The sequence below is a fragment of the Oryctolagus cuniculus genome, chromosome 3, assembly GCF_051225735.1.
Source record: "Oryctolagus cuniculus isolate XC-2025 breed Fujian yellow rabbit chromosome 3, ASM5122573v1, whole genome shotgun sequence".
In the NCBI taxonomy this organism is placed as follows: domain Eukaryota; kingdom Metazoa; phylum Chordata; class Mammalia; order Lagomorpha; family Leporidae; genus Oryctolagus; species Oryctolagus cuniculus.
The window spans coordinates 142,588,588-142,609,153 of NC_142869.1; the positions used below are offsets into that span (position 1 = coordinate 142,588,588).

The 20,566-nt window shown below is 37.0% G+C and overlaps 1 protein-coding gene across 20 annotated transcripts in view; it reads right to left on the reverse strand.

Annotated features, from left to right (window-relative positions):
• The window catches only part of MAGI2 (membrane associated guanylate kinase, WW and PDZ domain containing 2), a 1,587,879-nt gene that overhangs the window by 365,824 nt on the left and 1,201,489 nt on the right, over nucleotides 1–20,566 (reverse strand). For all 20 annotated transcript variants that reach the window (XM_070071222.2, XM_070071219.2, XM_070071216.2 and 17 more), the window contains one exon: nucleotides 14,363–14,420. In XM_070071222.2, the coding sequence (XP_069927323.1) occupies nucleotides 14,363–14,420 (58 nt within the window). The remainder of the gene's footprint in view (nucleotides 1–14,362; nucleotides 14,421–20,566) is intronic.

Below are 20,566 nucleotides of genomic sequence, written 5' to 3' on the forward strand. Positions count from 1 at the left end.
CTGTGAACCATAAATGTAACCAGAGAGAAAAAAAAATCCATATTCCTCATTGACATTGAATCCGGTTGGGAGGACCAGACTCAATCCAATGGTCTGGAACACACACAGACAGCAGCTCTGGGAACACCTCGGTTTCCTTGCAGACAGAACTGGCGAGTGGGGCAGAGTGGCCCCACTGGCACTCCACAACCCTGAGAGACCTAGGAGCTGAGACTTAGAAAACAGTGACTGCATAAGGGGAGGCAGAGTGTGGCTAGGTTCTGGGCAACTGCAAAATGCTTCTCCATACTCTCTGAAATCTTTGGTTGCCTAGAGCAGTTCATAGCAGAGGGAACTGTGCTCATAAGAAAGACTCCACAGATCATATTTGCAGTTCATACAGTGGTGCGGATGAGTGCTGAGCACACTGCAGACTAACACCTGGGTGCTTCTCAGCTGGGAGGAGAAGGGCTGGTTGCACCAACAGAAGTGACCACTCCTCTCCATCCAGTTAACCAGAGGAAAGCTACCACGCCCAATTTGGGTGTCACCCTGGATACTTGCCCCATCCTGGAGCACTGATCCAGCACCCTGGCCAATTCCAGCACACACCTCTTGGCATTCACTGAAAGATTAGATATCCCACTAAGTCACAGAGACACGCATCAAAGATAAAAGCCATCAGACAACAATTCTACAAATGCCTAAAAGTAAAGGCAAAAATTCAAGAAACAAGAATAAGGAAGACACTATGAGCCCCCAAAAGGAACACTGCAACATTACAATAGCAGAATGTGAAGATGAAGAGATTGAGGAAATGCCAGAAATGGAATTCGAAGAATGAATTATTGGATTACTCAAAAGCAAGTTCACAAACTAAAGAAAACTATATAAATGATTTTTTCCCATGCAACTGATACTAAAGAGAAATTAAAATGAAAAACTATAAATGAAGAATTCAATAGATCAAATAAAAAGGCAGTGGAAAGAGTTGGTGAAGTAGAAGAAAGAATATCTAAGCTAGAAGACAAATCTCTGGAAATTTTACACTCAGACTAAAAACAAGAACAAATTAGAAAACTTAAAAAACAGTTTTGGAGATACATGGGATACTATCAAAAGACCCAACATACAGTTATTGGGAGTACTTAAAGGCATGGAAAGAGAGAAGGGACTAGAAGGCCTATTTAGTGAAATAATTACCGAAACTTCCCTAACTTGGAGAAAGAAAGGAATGTTCAAGTACAGGAAGCACATAAAACTGCCAAAAGATATGACCAGAAAAGATCTTTGCCACAACACATAGTAATCAAACTTTTCATAGTAAAGCATAAAGAAAAGGATTTCCAATTAGACTCACAGCTGACTTCTCATCAGAAATCCTACAGTCTAAAAGACAATGGCAAGATATAATCCAAATTGTAAGAGAAAAAAACCATCAACCCAGAATACTGTACTCTGTAAGGCTCTCATTTATAAATGAAGGTGAAATAAAGACCTTCCATAACAAATAGAAATTCAAAGAATTTGTTACCACTTGTCCAGCCCTACAAAAGATGCTTAAGGATGTGCTACACACAGAAACACAGAAAGAAAGTCACCATCATGAAAAAATGCAAAGACAGAAAAGCCCCCAGTGAAAGTACAAAAGAAATCCAAAACAAATGATAGGAATATTCGTGGAAAAATGGCACAGCCAAGAGGTTACTTATCAATAGCTACCCTGAATGTAAATGGTCTCAATTCTCCAGTTAAAAGATACAGACCAGCTGAATGGATTAAAAAACAAGATCCATCTTTTGCTGCCTACAAGAAACACACCTCACCAACAAAGATACACATAGACTGAAAGTGAAAGAATGGAAAAAGATACCCCATGCTAATGGGGGGTGGCAGAATGGCAGGTGTAGCCATCCTAATATCAAAAAATTTGGGATCAACATAAAAACTGTTAAAAGAGACAAAGAAGGACATTAAATAATGATCAAAGGATCAATACAACAGGAACATATAACTGATATAAACATATATGCACCTAATCACAGGGTACCTGAGTATTGAAAAGAAAAGTTAATGGATCTAAATGGAGACACTTACTCAAATACAACAGTAGCAGACTCAAATACAATAGTAACTTTCATCACTGGATAGATCAACCAGATAGAAAATCAAAAAAGTAACAACAGAACTAATTGACACTATGGACCAAATGGACCTAACTGATATCTACAGAACGTTTCATCCCCCAGTGGCAGAATACATATTCTTCTCAGCAGTGCATGGAACTTTCTTTAAGATAGACCATATACTAGGCCATAAAGCAAGTCTCAGCCAATTAAAAAAAAATCAAAATCATACCATGCACCTTCTCTGATCACAATGGATTGAAGTAAAAAAAAAAAAAAAACAACTCAAGAATCTCAAGAACATGAAAATACATGGAGACTAAACAGTATGCTCCTAAATGAATAGTGGGTCATAAAAGAAATCAGAATAGAAATCAAAAAATTTCTGGAAACAAATGAAGATAACAATACCTCATATCAGAAGGAATACAGCAAAAGCAGTGTTAAGTGGGAAGTTTATAGCAATTAGTGCCTGCATCAAGAAACTGGAAAATCACTAAATAAATGAGCTGTCAATGTATCTCAAGGACCTAGAAAAACAACAGCAAATCGAGCCCCAAATTAGTAGTGGAAAGAATTTTAATTAAAATTAAGGAATACATTAACAAAATTGAAGTCAAAAGAAATACAAAAGATCAATGAAATGAAGAGATGGTTTTTTAAAAACATAAACAAAACAGACACACCATTGACCTTACTGACCAAAAAAAAAAGAAAGAGAGAGAGAGAGAGAGGAGACCCAAATCAACAAAATCAGAGATGAAAAGGAAATGTAACAACAGATACCACAGAAATACAATGAATCATCATAAATTACTACAAAAAGCTGTATGCATCAAATTGGGAAAACTAGAAGAAATAGATAGATTCCTGGACACATGAAACTTACCTAAATTGAATCATGAAAACACAGAACACATAAACAGACCAATAACCAAGACAATGATTGAATCAGTAATAAAGATCCTTCCAACAAAGACAAGCCCAGGTCCTGACAGCTTCACTACTGAATTCTCTGAGACACTTAAAGAAGAACTAATCCCAATTCATCTCAAACTATTCAAAACAATCAAAAAGGAGGGAATCTTCCCAAACTCCTTCTGTGAAGCCTGTATCACCTTAATACCTAAGCCAGAGAAAGATACGACAAAAAGAGAACTATGGACCAATATCCCTGATGAACATAGATGCAAAAATCCTCAACAAAACACTAGCAAATCAAATCCAACAACACATCAGAAAGATGATTTACCCATACAAAGTGGGATTTATCTCTGGTATACAAGGATGTTTCAACATCCAAAAATCAATAAATGTGATAAACCACATGAAGAAAACTGAAGACCAAAAAACCACATCTTTATCTTAATAGAAGCAGAGAAAGCTTTTGACAAAATTCAATACCCTTTTATGATGAAAACCTTAAGCAAACTTGGTATAGAAGGAACTTTCCTCAACATAATTAAAGCAATTTAGAACAACCCCACAGCCAGCATTCTACTAAATGGGGAAAAATTGGAGGCATTCCAATTAAGATCTGGGACAAGACGAAGATGTTCACTCTCACCACTTCTATTTAATATAGTCCTGGAAGTTTTAGCCAGAGCCATCAGGCAAGAAAAAGAAATCAAAGGGATGCAAACAACGAAGGAAGAAGTCAAACTATCCCTATTTGCTGATGATATGATTCCATTTATAGGAAACTCAAAAGACTCCATGAAGAGACTATTGGAACTGATAAAAGAGTTTGGTAAAGTAGCAGGATTTAAAATCAACACACAAAAATCAATAGTGTTGGTATACAAAGACAATGCCATAGATGAGAAAGACCTTTTAATATCAATCCCATTCACAATAGGTAAAAAGAAAATTAAATACCTTGGAATAAACTTAACCAAAGATGTCAAAGATCTCTGTGATGAAAATTACAAAACATTAAAGAAATAGAAGACACAAAAAAGTGGAAAAAGCTTCCATGTTTATGCATTGGAAGAATCAACATCTTAATGTTCATACTACTGAAAGGAATGCATAGATTCAATGCAATCCAAATCAAAATACCAACAACATTCTTTGCAGATATAGAAAAAATAATGATAAAATTAATATGGAAACAAAAGAGATCTTGAATAGCTAAAGCAATCTTACAGTAAAAACAAAGCTGGAGGCCTCATGATACCAAACCTCAGGATATAATACGGGGCAGTTATAATCAAAACAGCTTGCTACTGGCACAAAAACATACATGTAGACCAATGGAATATAATAGAGACCCCAGAAATTAATCCACATATCTACAACCAACTTATCTTTGACAAAGGAGCAAAAATCAACCCCTGAAGCCAAGGTAGCCTCTTCAGCGAAAGGTGTTGGGAAAACTGGATCTGCGCATGCAGAAACATGAAACAAGAACTCCTACCATACACCTTACACAAAAATCCACTAAAAATGGATAAAAGATCTAAATCTACAAAGTGATACCATCAGATTACTAGAGAACACTGGGGAAACCCTACAAGACACTGGCATAAGGAAAGACTTCTTGGAAAAGATCCCAGAAGCACAGGAAATTAAAGCCAAAATTAATAAGTGGGATTACATTAAACTGAGAAGCTTCTGCACCGCAAAAGAAACACTCAGCAAAGTGAAGAGACAACCAGCAGAATGGGAGAAAACATTTGCAAACTATGAAACTGACAAAGGATTAATTTCCAGAATCTATAAAGAAGTCAAGAAACTAAACAACCGTAAAACAAACAACGTAGACAAGAAATGTGCAAAGTACCTAAACAGACATTTTTCAAGAGAAGAAATTAAAATGGTCAATAGATACATAAAAAAATGCTCAGGATCACTAGCCATCAGGGAAATGCAAATCAAAATCACAATGAGGTTTCACCTCACCTCCATTAAAATGGCTTTCAATCAGAAATCAACAAACAACAAATGCTAGAGAGGATGTGGGAGAAGGGTACCTTAATCCACTGTTGGTAGGAATGTAAACTGGTACAGCCACTGTGGAAGACAGTATGGAGATATCTCAGAAAGCTGAATATAGATCTACCATATGATCCAGCCATCCCACTCCTGGAAATTTATCTAAAGGAAATGAAATCAGCATATGAAAGGGTGATCTGTACCCCCATGTTCATCTCAGCTCAATTCAAAATAACTAAGATATGGAATCAATCCACATGTCCATCAACCAAGGGCTGGATAAAGAAATTATGGAATATATACATTATGGAATACTACACAGCAGTAACAAAGGAAATCCTTTCACTTTCAATAAAATGGGTGCAACTGGAAACCATTATACTTAGTGAAATAAGCCAGTCACAAAAAGACAAATAGCATATGATATCTCTGATCTGTGATAACTAATAGAGTACCTAAAATGTAATCTATAGGAGTAAAACTGACACCTTGAGATGCATTGATTTTGAACAGCCTGTGCCTTATCTATTGGGAACTATATATATATATATATATATATATATATATATATACACACACACACATATATATATCAATATGTCTATATCTATATCTGTTTCTATATCTATATATAGTTGTACTCCTTAAACAGCATAAAATAGTTTAAGAAAATTCTATGGTCATCTAAAAAACAATGAGTAGAGGAGGGGGTCCGGTGCTTCTTTGGTATTTTGCGGCCATTCCTGCACCTTTCTCAGATGCCCCAGGCTGCTGCCCTTAGCCATGAGGTTTTCTCTGCTGTTTTGCTACCCAGGGTGCTAATGTACTGCTTATTGGTGCTTAACTTCTCCTGAAGTGGTGGAACGGGCCCAAGTGATCTCTTTGATTCACAGAGAATGCTTTAAAAACAAAACCAACCCCTCCAAACAAACAAAAATAACTCCCACATGTGTTTAGGATATAATCATCTTTAGTTACAAAGAAGAGTTTATCCTAGAATAAGAACTCCTTTACCTAACAATTGTGGTTCAGGACAATGGACATAACTTAAATTATTTGTAAAACAGTAACATTTATGATGAATTCTGATCTCAAGGCAAAAAATTCATTATTATTTGTAAAAGCCTATCAGCAATTAAACATATGCAAACTTCCAGGTGCATAAAAGAAACAAAAAAAACCATTATTTGCAACCAGAAAATTTATATAGAAAGGTAGTGTATGGGAGCACACAGCATCTAATAAGATTGTGTTTGTGTTTAATTACAGAGTCCAGTTTTTTTCCATTGAAAGACTATGGCAGGCAGGACTATAGAGAGAACCCATGCTGACCCTATCAGGATGAACCAGCAATGGCAAAGTGTCTCGTGGCAGAGAAAGTGATCTCTAACTTCAAGAAGAGTTAGATAATTGGAATTCAGATTGGATGGCAGTGGTAAGAAGAGAGATTGGACCAGAGACTTCATTTGGTCTGAAAGGATCATGTCATAAAACAAGTCTGGGATTCTCTCATGGAGAGTGGCAGCTGACCGTAAGCCTTTCAACTGATCCATAGCTGAATGGTCAGATTAGGAAAGTAAATTCCTAAAATGAAAATTAAATCTCTGTTGAAATTCTTATAAGTAAGCAGTACAGGAGAGCCCAGTAGGAAGTGGTAACTTAAAACATCAGAAACACTAATATGATACAAATGGCATTGGATTGGGTGGAGTTAGAGATCCCTCACTTATCAAAAACTTAAAGATTTGTGCCTCAGGTGACCTGAAGGCTAGTATTCACAAGGCTGAAAGGAGTGAGGCACAAACTGTCAAAATGACCTTGGTCAGCAGGAAGGAGGTAAAAGATAAATTAGTCACTATTTCTTTTCTTTTCTTTTTTTTAAAGAGCTGATTGTAGTTGGATTAGAAAGAGGGTACTCAAGTTTTTTATATTCTTATTCCTTTCATTTAACTGTTAACTGAAGCTTACTGATACCTGCTTGCTCAAAATATATAGGACAGTCCTTTGTCATGTATACAAATTGAAGAAACTTATTAGCATAAAAATATAATGGCTTTATTGAGAAGTCCGTCTTTTGATGTAAGTAAGGAGGTAGCTAGCGAAGAGAAGCTGAGGTCTCCAGCCCCCATTGTGCTGCTGCCCTACCTGCACCACCCAACATCCCCCACACCTAATTTCCACGCAACTGAAAATTGCAGCTTTTGTAATACCATCACCCTGAAACAAGACTGGCCAAAAGTAACCAATGGGACTACCAACTGTGTCCCTCCAATGATCTTCAGCTCTTTATAAGGCCATTCTAATAAAATTACCATGGCTGACACACCTACTCCCAGTATGCACCTGATGCCATGATACTTCTGAGTTTTTCAAAAAATGGCAGGGCAGTGAGTGGTACCCAAGCCCTGGCCCAAACTCTGCCTTCTATGAATGATTCAATAAAACCCCATCCAAGACAAGGTGCCCAGTGCCTCCAGTTCAGGGATGGCCCTGAACCTGCTGAATGAATCTGTCTTTTCAGCATGCATGCCTGTATTTCTTGCTGAGTGTATACTTGGGCTTTGCCTGCAAATAAGTCTTGCCTCTTAGCTGACCTTTTCCTATGTTTCATCCCTGAGTTCCTTCTTGTATTAGAGACAAGAACCTGTACCCAGCCATATAATGACACTTGGTCTTCCATCTTATTCCACCTTATTAGCCACATGCCCTTGGAGATCTGCTTTCCTCATTTGTAAATGCTGTAAGTATCATCTGATATCTCAACATGAAGAGTTGAAATAGTGTATGGCTATTTCTACTGTCACTATCACAAATTCCCAGCTATAGAAGAGGACACATACTATGGATAATTATGACATCATACCTTCCCTATAAATGACCTGAAACCTCAACCTCTTAGGAAACCACGTAAGTATCACACCCCAGGTCCTTGCTTCATCAATTACAATGGGCTTTATGGAATTGGAAATAACTCTAAAGAAACACTGTTCCTATTCAGTGTGGCACACTCTAGCCATGAGATTAAGTTATGCATTTCCAAATCAATTGGTCTCCTTCAGAATTATTCTTTTATCAGAAAAAACAATTATGAAAGTGCTGGAGAAGCAAATAATGTCCAATGTAGAGCCCTGCTACATATTATTGGGATAACCAAGATTAAAAAAAAATAACTAACATTAGTTGACCCAATACTACATATCTGGGTTAACGGTCAACTCTGGAATGAGCCTGCCTAGGCTTAAATTCTGGTTCCATTTTTTGTTACTTGTAGAAAATATCTGTACCCAAGTTTCCTTATCTGTAAAACTGGGAGATTGATACTGACTTCCTATAAACCCTATAGTTTCTGGGAGGATTGAGTCAGCTGGTACACTTAAAGCATTTCCATAATACCTGGCAGGGAATGGGTGTGCCTATTCTTCCTTCTGTTCCCTTCTTCTCCTTCTTCTCTAGGACCAGAGCACTGTGCACAACTGCAGCCCACACTGAGGGGCTAAGTGATAGTAGTTGATACATTCAACTGCTATTTACAACACCTACTGCTCACCTTAGCAATTTCACCAACAATATTGCCCAAGCTTAGCATCTTGTTACATACATTTTTAAGTTGGGAAAGAGATACTTTGTCGTACAGCTAATTGAGAAGCATATAAAGTTTTCTAGTTTTTAAAGATCAAAGGAAAAATGAAACTGCTTGAAAAGCTAACTTTCAGCACAGGGAAAAACTCTTAAAAAAGTAAGACTTTATGTTCTTTTATGTTTATTCTCACTGAAAATGTTTTACATGTGTTAAGCTGACTTTTAAAAATTTGTAAAGTTAGGAAGTTTTTTCTTGAAAATTTAGAAAATGACGCACAGGCATGAAGGAGAGAAGTGTTCTTCAGCCAGGATATTGAGTTAAAATCCTGTCTAGCTGCTTCCCAGATTGCTACATTATGACGAACACTCACCATTAACCTTCAAATGAATGTGATTTTCCCTTTAGATTCAATGTTACATCGCAAATGTTATGCAGCATTTTGCATACTTTTTTGAATTGCATACAAGTAACGTTTTATTGTACCAGATGTGTGACATCACAATGAAAAACGTGTAAAACCGTGACATGAAAGCCACATCTGCCAGTCTTGAGCATCAGTTTAACTATAGTCAAATGATTTTCTTCCCTGTCTGTGCCAAAGGAGGCAGCTTTTCATGAAAGCTGTCCCAGAAAATTGTGTCTTCTGGACTAGCTGGTTAAGCAAATTGTGTAACCGCCATTAAAACTGGAATGTACCCAGCAGATATAATTTCACGAAAGAAGAGAGAAAAACCACATTTGTACAAAGGTTCCAGCTGTTCAATTCTACATTTGCACTTTTTTCATTTAATGTTTTCCCCTTTCTTTATGAACAGTGACACTTACATTCCTAGCTAGCAACCTCAGGATTTCTTACTACTGAATAAGTGATGCACTATCAATGTGAATTGAGTGTCAGGAGAAACTGGGCGCCTTTCTTTCTGCTGCTACTTTTTGCTAGAGTCAAAATTTGGTCCACTAGCCTCCCTGCAGGCGAAATGAGCAAAGACACTGAGTAGGGCCCACTGTCCTGTCAAATACAGAGCTGTGTGGCTGCATCTTCTGCATCAAACACATGCCAGCACCTCCAGGAGAAAGTCTGCACCATAAGGATCCTTCTTCTTGTAGGTCATGGCCACTCTGAAGTAGGGGGTGTGGATCTGGGCTCAGCACATCCACACTGTGGATTATAAATACTACATGGGATACCCAGATTGAGTTTCCAGCTCCTGGTTTTCACCTGGTCTAGCCCCAGTCACTGCAGGCATTTGGGAAGAAACGATCTCTCTCTCTCTCTCTCTCTCTCTCTCTCTCTCTCTCAAATAATTAACTTTAAAAATTTAAGAAATTTTAAAAAGACAATGTATGAGACCAGTTAAGTAAATCAACTTCTTCAGTCAGGTTTTCTTCATCTGTAAATGTGTTTAACTCATTATCTCCAGAGAGAGGACTGTAAATGTGGTAGGAATATTGAGTGAGCATTTGGTCCAGTTCATGGCATGTATTAGAGGCACAATAGACGTTATTTTTGATGAGAATATCATGATGATTTTTCTGGCTCTTGAATATGTTAAATGGAATTTGCAGGAGACAGAATTATGGCATGGTAGCGTAAAGCCAGTTAGAGTGGTCAAAACCTGTTCAGTCCAGGGTTTTCACTTCCTAGCTATATAAATCCTCTTCTGCAGCTGAATGCTGGGCTTCCTATGTGCCTGTCGGGGGCTGGCAGGACCATGTGTGATTGTGCAACTGTGCCGGAAGCACAGTCTTCATTTCTGCCTGGCACAGCCTGCTGAGGCGACAGCCAGCTCTGTAGCCTCGGCTCCTACGTGGTGGTTGGTCTGAAGGGTGCTGACAACTAAGTTGCACCTTGTCTGTCCGTGCATATGGGCTTTTTGCTATTGGTAGGGGATATGGAAAGTTTTTCAAATCCTGTAACTTGCACCTCCAATTGTGAAAATGGATGTACAGTTAAACATAAAAAATGATACAGTCTGTTGATCATCATCATTAATAGGATTAATCAATCAACATTTTCTCAACTACAGATTTGTAATAAAAGATGACTTTGTTATATTACAGTAACTAAATATGAATATCATACATAATAGATGATTCTATAAGATGTGGATATTAGTATTTTCACTACAATTATCAACAGCATCATAATATAGGTAGCTTTTATATTTAAGGTATCTATTGGGGAAAAGTTGAAATAGCAACTTAACACTGAAATTTCATTTTTTTATATAACTAATTATAAAGAAGTGACTTTTTAATGAAAATGAATAATAGTTATGTTTATGTATGTATTCCTAGAGCTTCTATGAATACGACTACCATCCAGAACAGATATAAACCGTGTGAAAATAATAGCGTAACGGAGATGATACACAATGGAAACAAACCATGAGGTATATCCCAATTAAAATATTTGACAAGATGTCTTTGTTGTGATGGAAGATATCCTTGATTTCAAGTAATTAACTTGTCATATGGACTAAATTATTTTAATCATGTTGATGAATTTCTCTGAAAGAATGTTTCTAAGAAGTATTGGGATAATATCCTTCTTCCCATTATTTTTAAGTTTGTAGTATCAGTTTATTTGTCTTGGTGTTCTGTTTGGCCTGCTATGCCCCCTATCTAATTACTGGTATTGGTATACTTTATGTAAACCTGGAATGGGGATAAGACCATGACAAACAGCAGATCTGGTTGCAACTAGAAGGACGTTAAGCTGCTTTGATTCACTGTAACCTGATACATGACCTCATAACCACTTGAAATCTACAATGGTTACACATGTCAATCTGTTATAATCCTGCAAGATAGTCTATGTTTTAAATAATTTTCTGACTATGGCTGTGCTAAATGGCAAATGAAGTAGAACAATGTAGAGAGAAGCACAATTGAAGCAAAAAAAAAAAAACAACAAAAAGACAACTACCTAAATTACACAGATAATAAGGATAGTTTTAGGGTTATGGCCAATGTCTGTCTACTTCAACAATTAACTGTCAGGGGTCTACCAGCAGCAGGTCTTTACTTGCAGAAGGTGGGAAGCATAGCTTTCTGATGTGTGTACGTCTCCTCTCTCTGATAGATGATTAGGGTAGAAAGGAGAGGTTGGAGTTATAGTGTTTCCTACAATGGAAGTTAGCCTGAAAGGAGTTGACTACTTGGAAGAACAATGTGAAACATTTGACTAGGGCTGGGATCAGCCAGCTGTTAGCTGCAGATGGGATTTAGTCAGCTACATGTTTTGGGGCATAAGGGTTTCTTGGGACATAGCTCTTTCCATTAATGTGGTTCCTATGATTGCTTTCAAGTTACAAAGGCAGAGCTGAGAAGCTGTGACAGTGGCCAATGGCCCTGCAAAATACTTGCTATCTGGATCTTTATGGAATTTGTCAACATCTGAGGAAAGGGTTCTTGTTCAGCAATTCTGCAAGGAGATACATTAAAATTGAGATCTGGTATTCTCCTATCTCAGTTCTCTTTCCTTACATGGAACTGACTTGGATTTCAGTTGTCACAGGCTGAGGCATGGCACAGTCTGAACCAATGAATTAAGGCAAGATAGCCTGTCGCTCCCCGTCTTCGTGGAGGAACGACACAGGACCCTGCGCTGTTCTTTCGTCTGCTCGGCCCTCCCCGGGTTTGCTGCTGGTTCTTCCCAGGTCGGCTACCGTCCCTTCCACCTCCGTGGAAGGGCGGTTCCCCCTGCCACATTCCCCACTTCCGCGGGGGAGCGGCACACCGCCGGCCGGCTCTCTCGGGGGCTGCACAGGTGTTCCTTCAGATAGATGTTCCCCTTAGATGTTCCTGGTGCATGCCGTCTCTCTCCTCCTTTATAGTCCTCCTCCGCCAATCCTAACTCGGCTGCCCACACGCCGAGTACGCTGCTCTCCTCCAATCAGGAGCAGGATCAGCTCCTGGAGGTCATCACTCAAGTTGGCAAGAGGCAGCTGCGTAGAAGCTGTTTTCTCCTCTCCCAGCGCCATATTGTGGGAGAGCAGATGCATAGAATAAGTCTTAATTCCAGTAACAGTCCAGTCCGGGTTGCTCCCCACAATAGCCCTACCAGAAACATTCAGTGTTAAAGTGCTCAGGAAATATAGCTGAATTATTATTGAAATGCATGGACATTTTAATTGATTTGCACATTAATGAGACTCAGTGACCTTATAACTGTTTACTAATGATTTCCCGTTATATTTGCATTTGGAGACACCTGGACATAATTATAGTGGGGTTTTTTTTGTATATATTGTGTGTGCGTGTAATATTAAACACTGGATACTATGCTAGAAGCTGGCATGCCAGCAAATGAGCTGACCTCACCTTGACTGTGGATCTGGAAATGACTCACTGTGGTGCAAATGAAAATGGTGTGTTAAGTATTCCAGACCTGTGCTATGAAGGAGATGCTCAAAGGCAGGAGCACACAGTTCTTACTGACCTGCGCATCTACCACACAGAGAAGGGACTGACTCTTAGGAAATGCTCAGGGGCCAGGGCACAGGCATTAAGCTCCTGCTGGTGATGCCAGCATCCCATATCGGAGTCCAGTTCAAGTCCTGGCTGCTCACTTTTGATCCAGCTCCTTGCTAATTTGCCTGGGAAGGCAGTAGAAAATGGCTCAAGTGCTTGAGCCCCTGCCGCCCACGTGGGAGACCAGGATGGAATGTCTGGTTCCTGGCTTTGGCCTGGCCCACATCTGGCTCTTGCGGCCATTTGGGGAATGAACCAGCAAATGGAAGCTTTTGCTCATTCTCTCTCACTCTCTGCCTGTATGCCTTTCAAATAAATAAAATAAACCTTTTTTAAAAAAGCTTGGTAGTGATTTCAGTATTATTACAAAAACAATTTGGCAACAAAGCCATCAGTCTTTCTAGACTGTCATTGCTAATCAGAATATGGGTGGAGAAAATGGAGGTAGATCTTGTCAGAGAATGTGAAAGTCTTTTGTTTTTCAGTTTCTGCATTTTTTGGGTAGTTTGCTTTCCATAAGGAAGATGTAGGTTTTTCTTTATCCAAATAACTCAGGAACAGTAAACAACAATAAAAATTAAAAAAAAAATCCCTGTCAGAAGACAGCTGAAAAAAAAAATCACATCTATCTTTTGGAAATTATGAATATTTCTTGGTGTTCCTAAGAAAAATATGTATGTATTATTTAATCTCTCATAAGTTCTTTATCCTGAATAAAAGGATATGCAGAAGGGATAACTGATTCTACGATAAGATCTACTAATGCAAATAATCTCCAAGAGGTAATATAAAAGTGACATCTGTTAAAAAGAACATTGTTAGTTTGAAACAGGATCCTCAAAGAAAAAAATACTAATTTTTAATTCCATCCTTCAACTGGAAAGTATGGCTGATTCATTTAATTGCTTTAACAGTCTGGTTTAATGGAACATTTCTTTTACACAACTAGTCAGCTCCCAACATTTTGATTGCAAAATGAAAGGCATTTACTTTGATATCTTTAATTATCACTCATTTAGAGGACAGTGTGAAACACACTTTTCCAATTGGTGTTTTAGAATTGTGAGTCAAGGGAGAGCGATGACAAATTAGTCAGCTGGAGAGGCAAGAAACAGCTCGCTGGAGCTGCTAGAGTCTTCGTGGGTACTTCAAAGTAGGATAAGAGGGAAATAAAGGGACCGTTAGCCACACATGCTCAATATATGTAATACTAACACAATTTCACAACATTAATAACAAGTTAATATCACACTTAGAGACTTACTCAACATAATAAGTGCCATATATGGGATCATCGATTTTTTCCCAGCCATATGGAAGCTCTGAAAAATAAAAAGTTATTGCTTTCAGTCAATAAAGGGCAGATACCACAATTTCTAATAAAAGGTAATATAATTTAATTGTTCACGGATTGAAAGGAAATGGTCTACCAAAGTGGAATAAAGCTTTCAGAGTCAGCACCAAATTTCAGACCATATTGCGGGAACTATAAGAAGCACTGACTTGAAAATTGGCAGTTAAGACACGAGCTCCCTTCTCTGCAGAGATACTGCTGGATCTAGCTGTTTATCCCATGCCAAGCAGTAGGAAGGTGCATCATCACATCATCACCATTCAGGGCAATACAGACGGCAAATCGCTTTCCTGAAAGTGCATACGGCTCTCTTATTTGTTTAGATCATTAGTGGAGCAGTTCAGGATAAAGATCATATTTTCAAAATACATTCTGAGCATAGCAAATTGTTTCTGATGACCGAAACAAAGACATTCTAAATTCTCAATTGATATCCCACTACTTGAGACGGTTAGCTTGCTGTTCACACCGTGTGGGGTAGACTTTGAATGCTGCCAGTATACCCTCCCAGCATATTTTTTTTAAATAAACTCTAATATTCTAAACATGCTTTCCTCAACAATGTGGTTCATATTTCCAATTCTCCATGGCTAATTTTAATACACACACATTTCAAATATCAACAACACTATAAATGCTACTGCTGGCAAAGGCATGCTGTTTATAAGCTAGATTTTCCTTCAAAATGCTGTTTTCCACATATACTGAGCCTTTATCAAGAACGCCTACAGATATGAAGAATGCTGTATTTTTCTTGATTGTTATTAATTTTACATTTAGAATTGAAATCTATGTAATATATTTTGATGCACTTAAATCACATATTTAAGTAAGATTTAAAAGTTTTATTATTATAACATTAATCTAACTCACTATAGCCAAGCACAGTTATATAAAGAAATTTAAAGTTGCTTGCAATTCTGCTACCCAGAGATAACCACTGTTGATATTTTCATGGGTATCTTTCAAGTAGTTTCCTCTGTATATATAGGTAAACTATTTGTAAAGAAATTACATAATGAGGTATATATTATTTTTACAATCTGCTATTTCTATTTTATGTCATGGCCATCTCTGCTTGTGAATCAATGAGAGGTTGCTGAGTGGGAATCTGTGGTATGATGGGAGCCTGGGTAATTCTGCCAGTCTTCTATGATTTGAAGATTTGGGACCTTCCAGTTTTTATCCATGCACGCCATCTGTGTTGGACTTACCAAAACTTAAACCTTTTCTTTCTTTTCCTAATAACTTAGTAACCATAAGTGCATACTATGGAATTTTGGACTAAGGGCTTGTACCTTTTCATGGGTTCTGATATACATTGTCAGATTTTCACCTTCAGACTCACAAAATTTCACTGGGAGGGAATGAGTGATTTTTTCCCCCTCTGTCCCATCAAATTAAACACAGACTTAACAATTTGTCGTTTAAAACTTTTAGGACATACAAATTTTTAAATTCAGAATTCTTACAATATCAGAAATCTAATATGATATAATTGTCTCTATTTCATAACACTCTAAGACACTTTTTAAAAATTGAGCACATGGACCTCTCTGCAGCCAAGCATGTGTGATTCATATGACAAGAGACGCGTTAATAAATTAATGACAGCAAAATGTTTGAGTATGTTGAGAAATCTTTCTCTCAGAATGATAATGAGCAAACATTTACTGGGTATCGATGATGTTTCCAGTGCTGATGGGGTTTTTATGCCATAATTCATTTCATACTGCCAATACCTCAGGATTCAAAATCTCTACTCTGGCACCAGAAATCTTAACCAAATCAGATATCAATTTAGGAACTCTGTTTAACATAGTATAAACACCACTTAATTTACATTTAGGAGAATGACTATCTAGATGTTTTTCATTGAATGCCCCAAGCTACTGGAGAAATTTGACTATGAAAAAGAAAAATTCATTTGACAAACATATACTGAATGCTTTTTACAAGCAGTAAAAGAGCATGCAGAGGATAGCAACTGGTTTCATGAAAATGAATAATTAATATGGTTCAGTGCACAGACACATATATGTAACTGGTTTAATATCATCTCACAAATGCAATTAACATACAAAATAATGTTCAATAAAATGAAGAGCAAATGCCTAACATGGTTAACATTACAGATAACAGTCCTACTTCTTAACACATCATAAGGAGACATTTCCTGGTGTATTATTTTTAATTATCTTTTTCTAAAAAGTCAGAATTACACAGAGGCAGAGAGAGAGAGAGAGAGAGAGAGAGGTCTTCCATCTGCTTGTCCACTCCCCAATAGACCGCAACAGCCAGAGCTGCACCTATCCGAAGCCAGGAGCCAGGAGTGTCTTCTGGGTCTCCCTAGCGGGTGCAGGGCAACTATGTGTAAGCGTCAGTACCTGTGCATATGTGTGTATTTCCAGTAATATGCTAGAATGTTAATTAGAAACCACAATGTTTACAAGTTTTCATCACTTAAAAAAAGACAAGTCATAAAATAAACTTCTTGAGATTATAAACTTAAGGGTACACATCTTCTAGATGAAGAAAATTTAAGAAAGTTTTAAATTCTATCCTCCTGTAAAAGTAAGGTATTTGGACGTGAATTAACTTTAAAAAACCAACCGTTTCTTCTTTAAAATAAGCTAACACATGAGAAAAAGAATTTCCAATATTATATTATTTTGCCCAATCAGGTAAGCATGTACCTTGAAGCTCTTGGGTGCTCGGTTATTTAGAATACAGTATTCAACAACACCTGACAAATCTGTGGATGATTAAGGTTACACTGATGAAAGAACAAAATATACTATGCAACAGGGAAAACAAATACTTGAGATCAGGAAGGTTAATGCTGTATTAAGAGTGGTTTTAATTGAAATTTTCTTCAGGCCATGGAACCACAGAGCAAAATCAATGATTAGATATTTCTATCTTTCAAAGTCTGTTTAAATGTCTGGATTAATTTGTAGTCAGTCCTATTTCAGCTTGCAAAATTAGAATAGACTGAAAATATAAATGGGAATGCAGTTTTGTCTGGATTCTGGCACATCACAATTCTCTCTTTCCATGCATATGTAGTACTTAATATATTTATGTCAAATTATTAATATCCATTTATTCATATAGTATTAAGTCATTCACATTAATATATAATGAATTTATTATTATTACATATTTCTTAATTACTCTTTCCAAATATTACTGTTACATTTTTTAGCTCAGCCCATTTTCATTACAGAAAACAGAACCCATTTATGCTGGTTCTCAAAAAGCAATTTTCAGGCTATAAATGGAAAGTTGGTAGAAATCCAAGGACATTGTTTCTTATGGAAATGAACCCAAATACTGGAGAGCAAGAGGAAGCTACACTATGATACATCTCAGAAGGATCTTGTCTGTCTCTCCATGTCTGCCTTGTGAACAACATTCGTTATCTCTGTGTGCTTGTTTCTCCTTCAGTTCCTTTTCACTCTTCTGACTGGTTATTGGCTATTTATTGGCTATTGCTCATCTTGTACACATCAGGGAATGGCTACCCCATTCCTGGCTGCCTACACTTTTATCTTAAGCTACTTTGGTCCTTCAATTTTCCAGTTTTATATTCCATCCCTCTAAAGAATTCATTGTCCAGCTCATTTTCTTCAGAACAGATCTAAGTTACTTAATCTGGTTAGTCAATATTATAGCTCCTTTTAGGTCAAATGTCACATCTTAGGCAATAATGCAATTTAAAAAGAGAAGAGAGAAAAAGAAAAATAGAATGGCCAATGACCTCACTGGTAACAGGTGGGAGACACAGAATATCATTTAAAACTGAGAATAAGGACCGTATAAAAAGTATCAGTTTAAAGGCAAATATTAGGACACAACTACAATGGTTCTGAATACCAAAAAAAAAAAAAAAAAGAAGAAAACAGGCCACAAGGAGAAAGAAGCACAACCAATATAATATCACATGGTCAACAAGTATGTAAGTGACTAATAAAGAAAAACATGACTCCATGCCGTAAAAAAAAAAAAAAATAAAAGAGATACTATTTAATGAAGTGATTCAAAAAGGCTAAAAATAAATAAGTAGGCAAAGATGTGCCAGACAAAAATAAAACAATAAGAAAATGAGTTTTACAATCTTGATATCAGACTAAGAATTCCAGTCAGAAACATTAAATATGAGAAGGAACCCTACACTACAATAATGAAATTCACAACTTATAGTGATACAGTTATCACAATCTGGAAACCAAACAATATAAACCAGCTTTTAAATGGTAATTAAAGGAGTAGAAATAAGAAATAGAATAACAAATACTATGACTGCTCTCAGTGTAAGAGATCAAGTTGACAAAATTACAGGTATAAAAGAATTAAACATCTTAATTAATTAGGCTGATCTTTTGGCTGTTACTCTCTTTTTCTCTCTAGTTTTATAATCTAATATTAAACAACATATAGGCTTCTCAAGAGCTAATGAACTGTTTTCCAAAATTATCTATTTATTAGATTAGATATGTCATAAGTTTCATGAAGCAGAAATTATACAAATAATAATAATCTGATTATCATGCAATAAAAATTAGTCATTAATATCAAAATCATAATCAAAACAACCTTTGCCTAGAAATTAAAATCTTTAAAGAACTGTTGGGTCAAAGAAGAAATATAAACTGAAATCAGATTTTTTTAAAAAAAGGATGACAGTGAAATTACTAAATATGTAAGAAATGATGAAAACAGTAATCAGAGGAAATTTTACAGCATATGTATATGGAAGAATGGAAATAATGAAAGCAAATTGCCAATTTAAAAAGTCATAAAAATAACACAATATATCATCATTCACTTCAGTCACCTTGCTGTACAATAAATCTTTTGAAATTTATTCCTCCTATCCAACTGTAATTATGTACATAGAATAGATGTTAGGTACTCTCACCACAATAATGGTGACTGCATGAGGTAACATATTTGATAATTAGCTAGATGTAACCCTTCTATAATACTTAAAAACACCATGTTGTACTCAATAAAAACATAAAATGCTACCTTCCAATAAAAACAGTCATAAAATGATAAACAGGAATCCTGTCAGAAATACCTCCCCCACATAAGGATTACAAATGATAAAAGAAAAAATCAATATGGAGAAAACATTAATAATGCTGTTTTTTAAAATTCCTCCCTCCCTCCCTTCCCCCTTCCTCTCTCAATTCCTTCCTTCCTTCCTTCCTTCCTTCCTTCCTTCCTTCCTTCCTTCCTTCCTTCCTTCCTTCCTCGCTCCCACCTTCCCTTCCCTTTCCTTCCTTTCTTCTTGGCAGAGCAACAAAGAAGGGGTAGGGGAGAGATCTTCTACCACTGATTCATTCCCAAAATGCCTGCAGGACTCAAGAATTCCATCTGGGTCTCCTACATGGGCAGCATAGGCCCAGGCACTTGAGCTCTCATCTGGTACCTCCCAGGTACCAGATTAGCTGGAAGCTGGACTGGAAACAGAGGAGGAACTAGATCCCAGGCACTTCAACATCAGATGATATGGGGATTCCAAGAATAGGCTTAATCCATTATACCACAACATCCACCTCTGTTGTTTTATTTAAGTTGGCAAAATAAGCACTATGAAGTTGAAGATTACAAAGCGATAAGTCATACAAAATAACAAAGTGAGAAGTGCCAAGAGGGAAGGACTCATAAAAATAATAAAATAACCCTTTGTACAAACTTAGGCTAATTAAATTGAAAATCTAAATGATATGGATAATGTCTTAGAAAAATGTAAATTTTAAAAAAATTGGCACCAGTGGAAATAAAAAGTTTACATAGACAGTTTTTTAGTTAATTTTATTATTTTTAAAATTTTTGTTTATTTATTTAAAAAACAGAGATGGGCAGACCGAAAAATCTCCATTTGCTAGTTCATTCCCAAACTGGGGCTGGGCCAGACTGAAGTCAGGAGCCACGAATTCCTCTGGGTACTTCATGAGGGTGGCAGGGGCCCAAGCACTTGGGCCATCTACCACTCACGCATTAGCGGGAACCGACCCCAATATGGGATGTTGGTGTCATAACCAGTGGGTTAACCCACTGTCCCACAATTCTGGCCCCGAGGAAAGACTATCTGTACTCAAA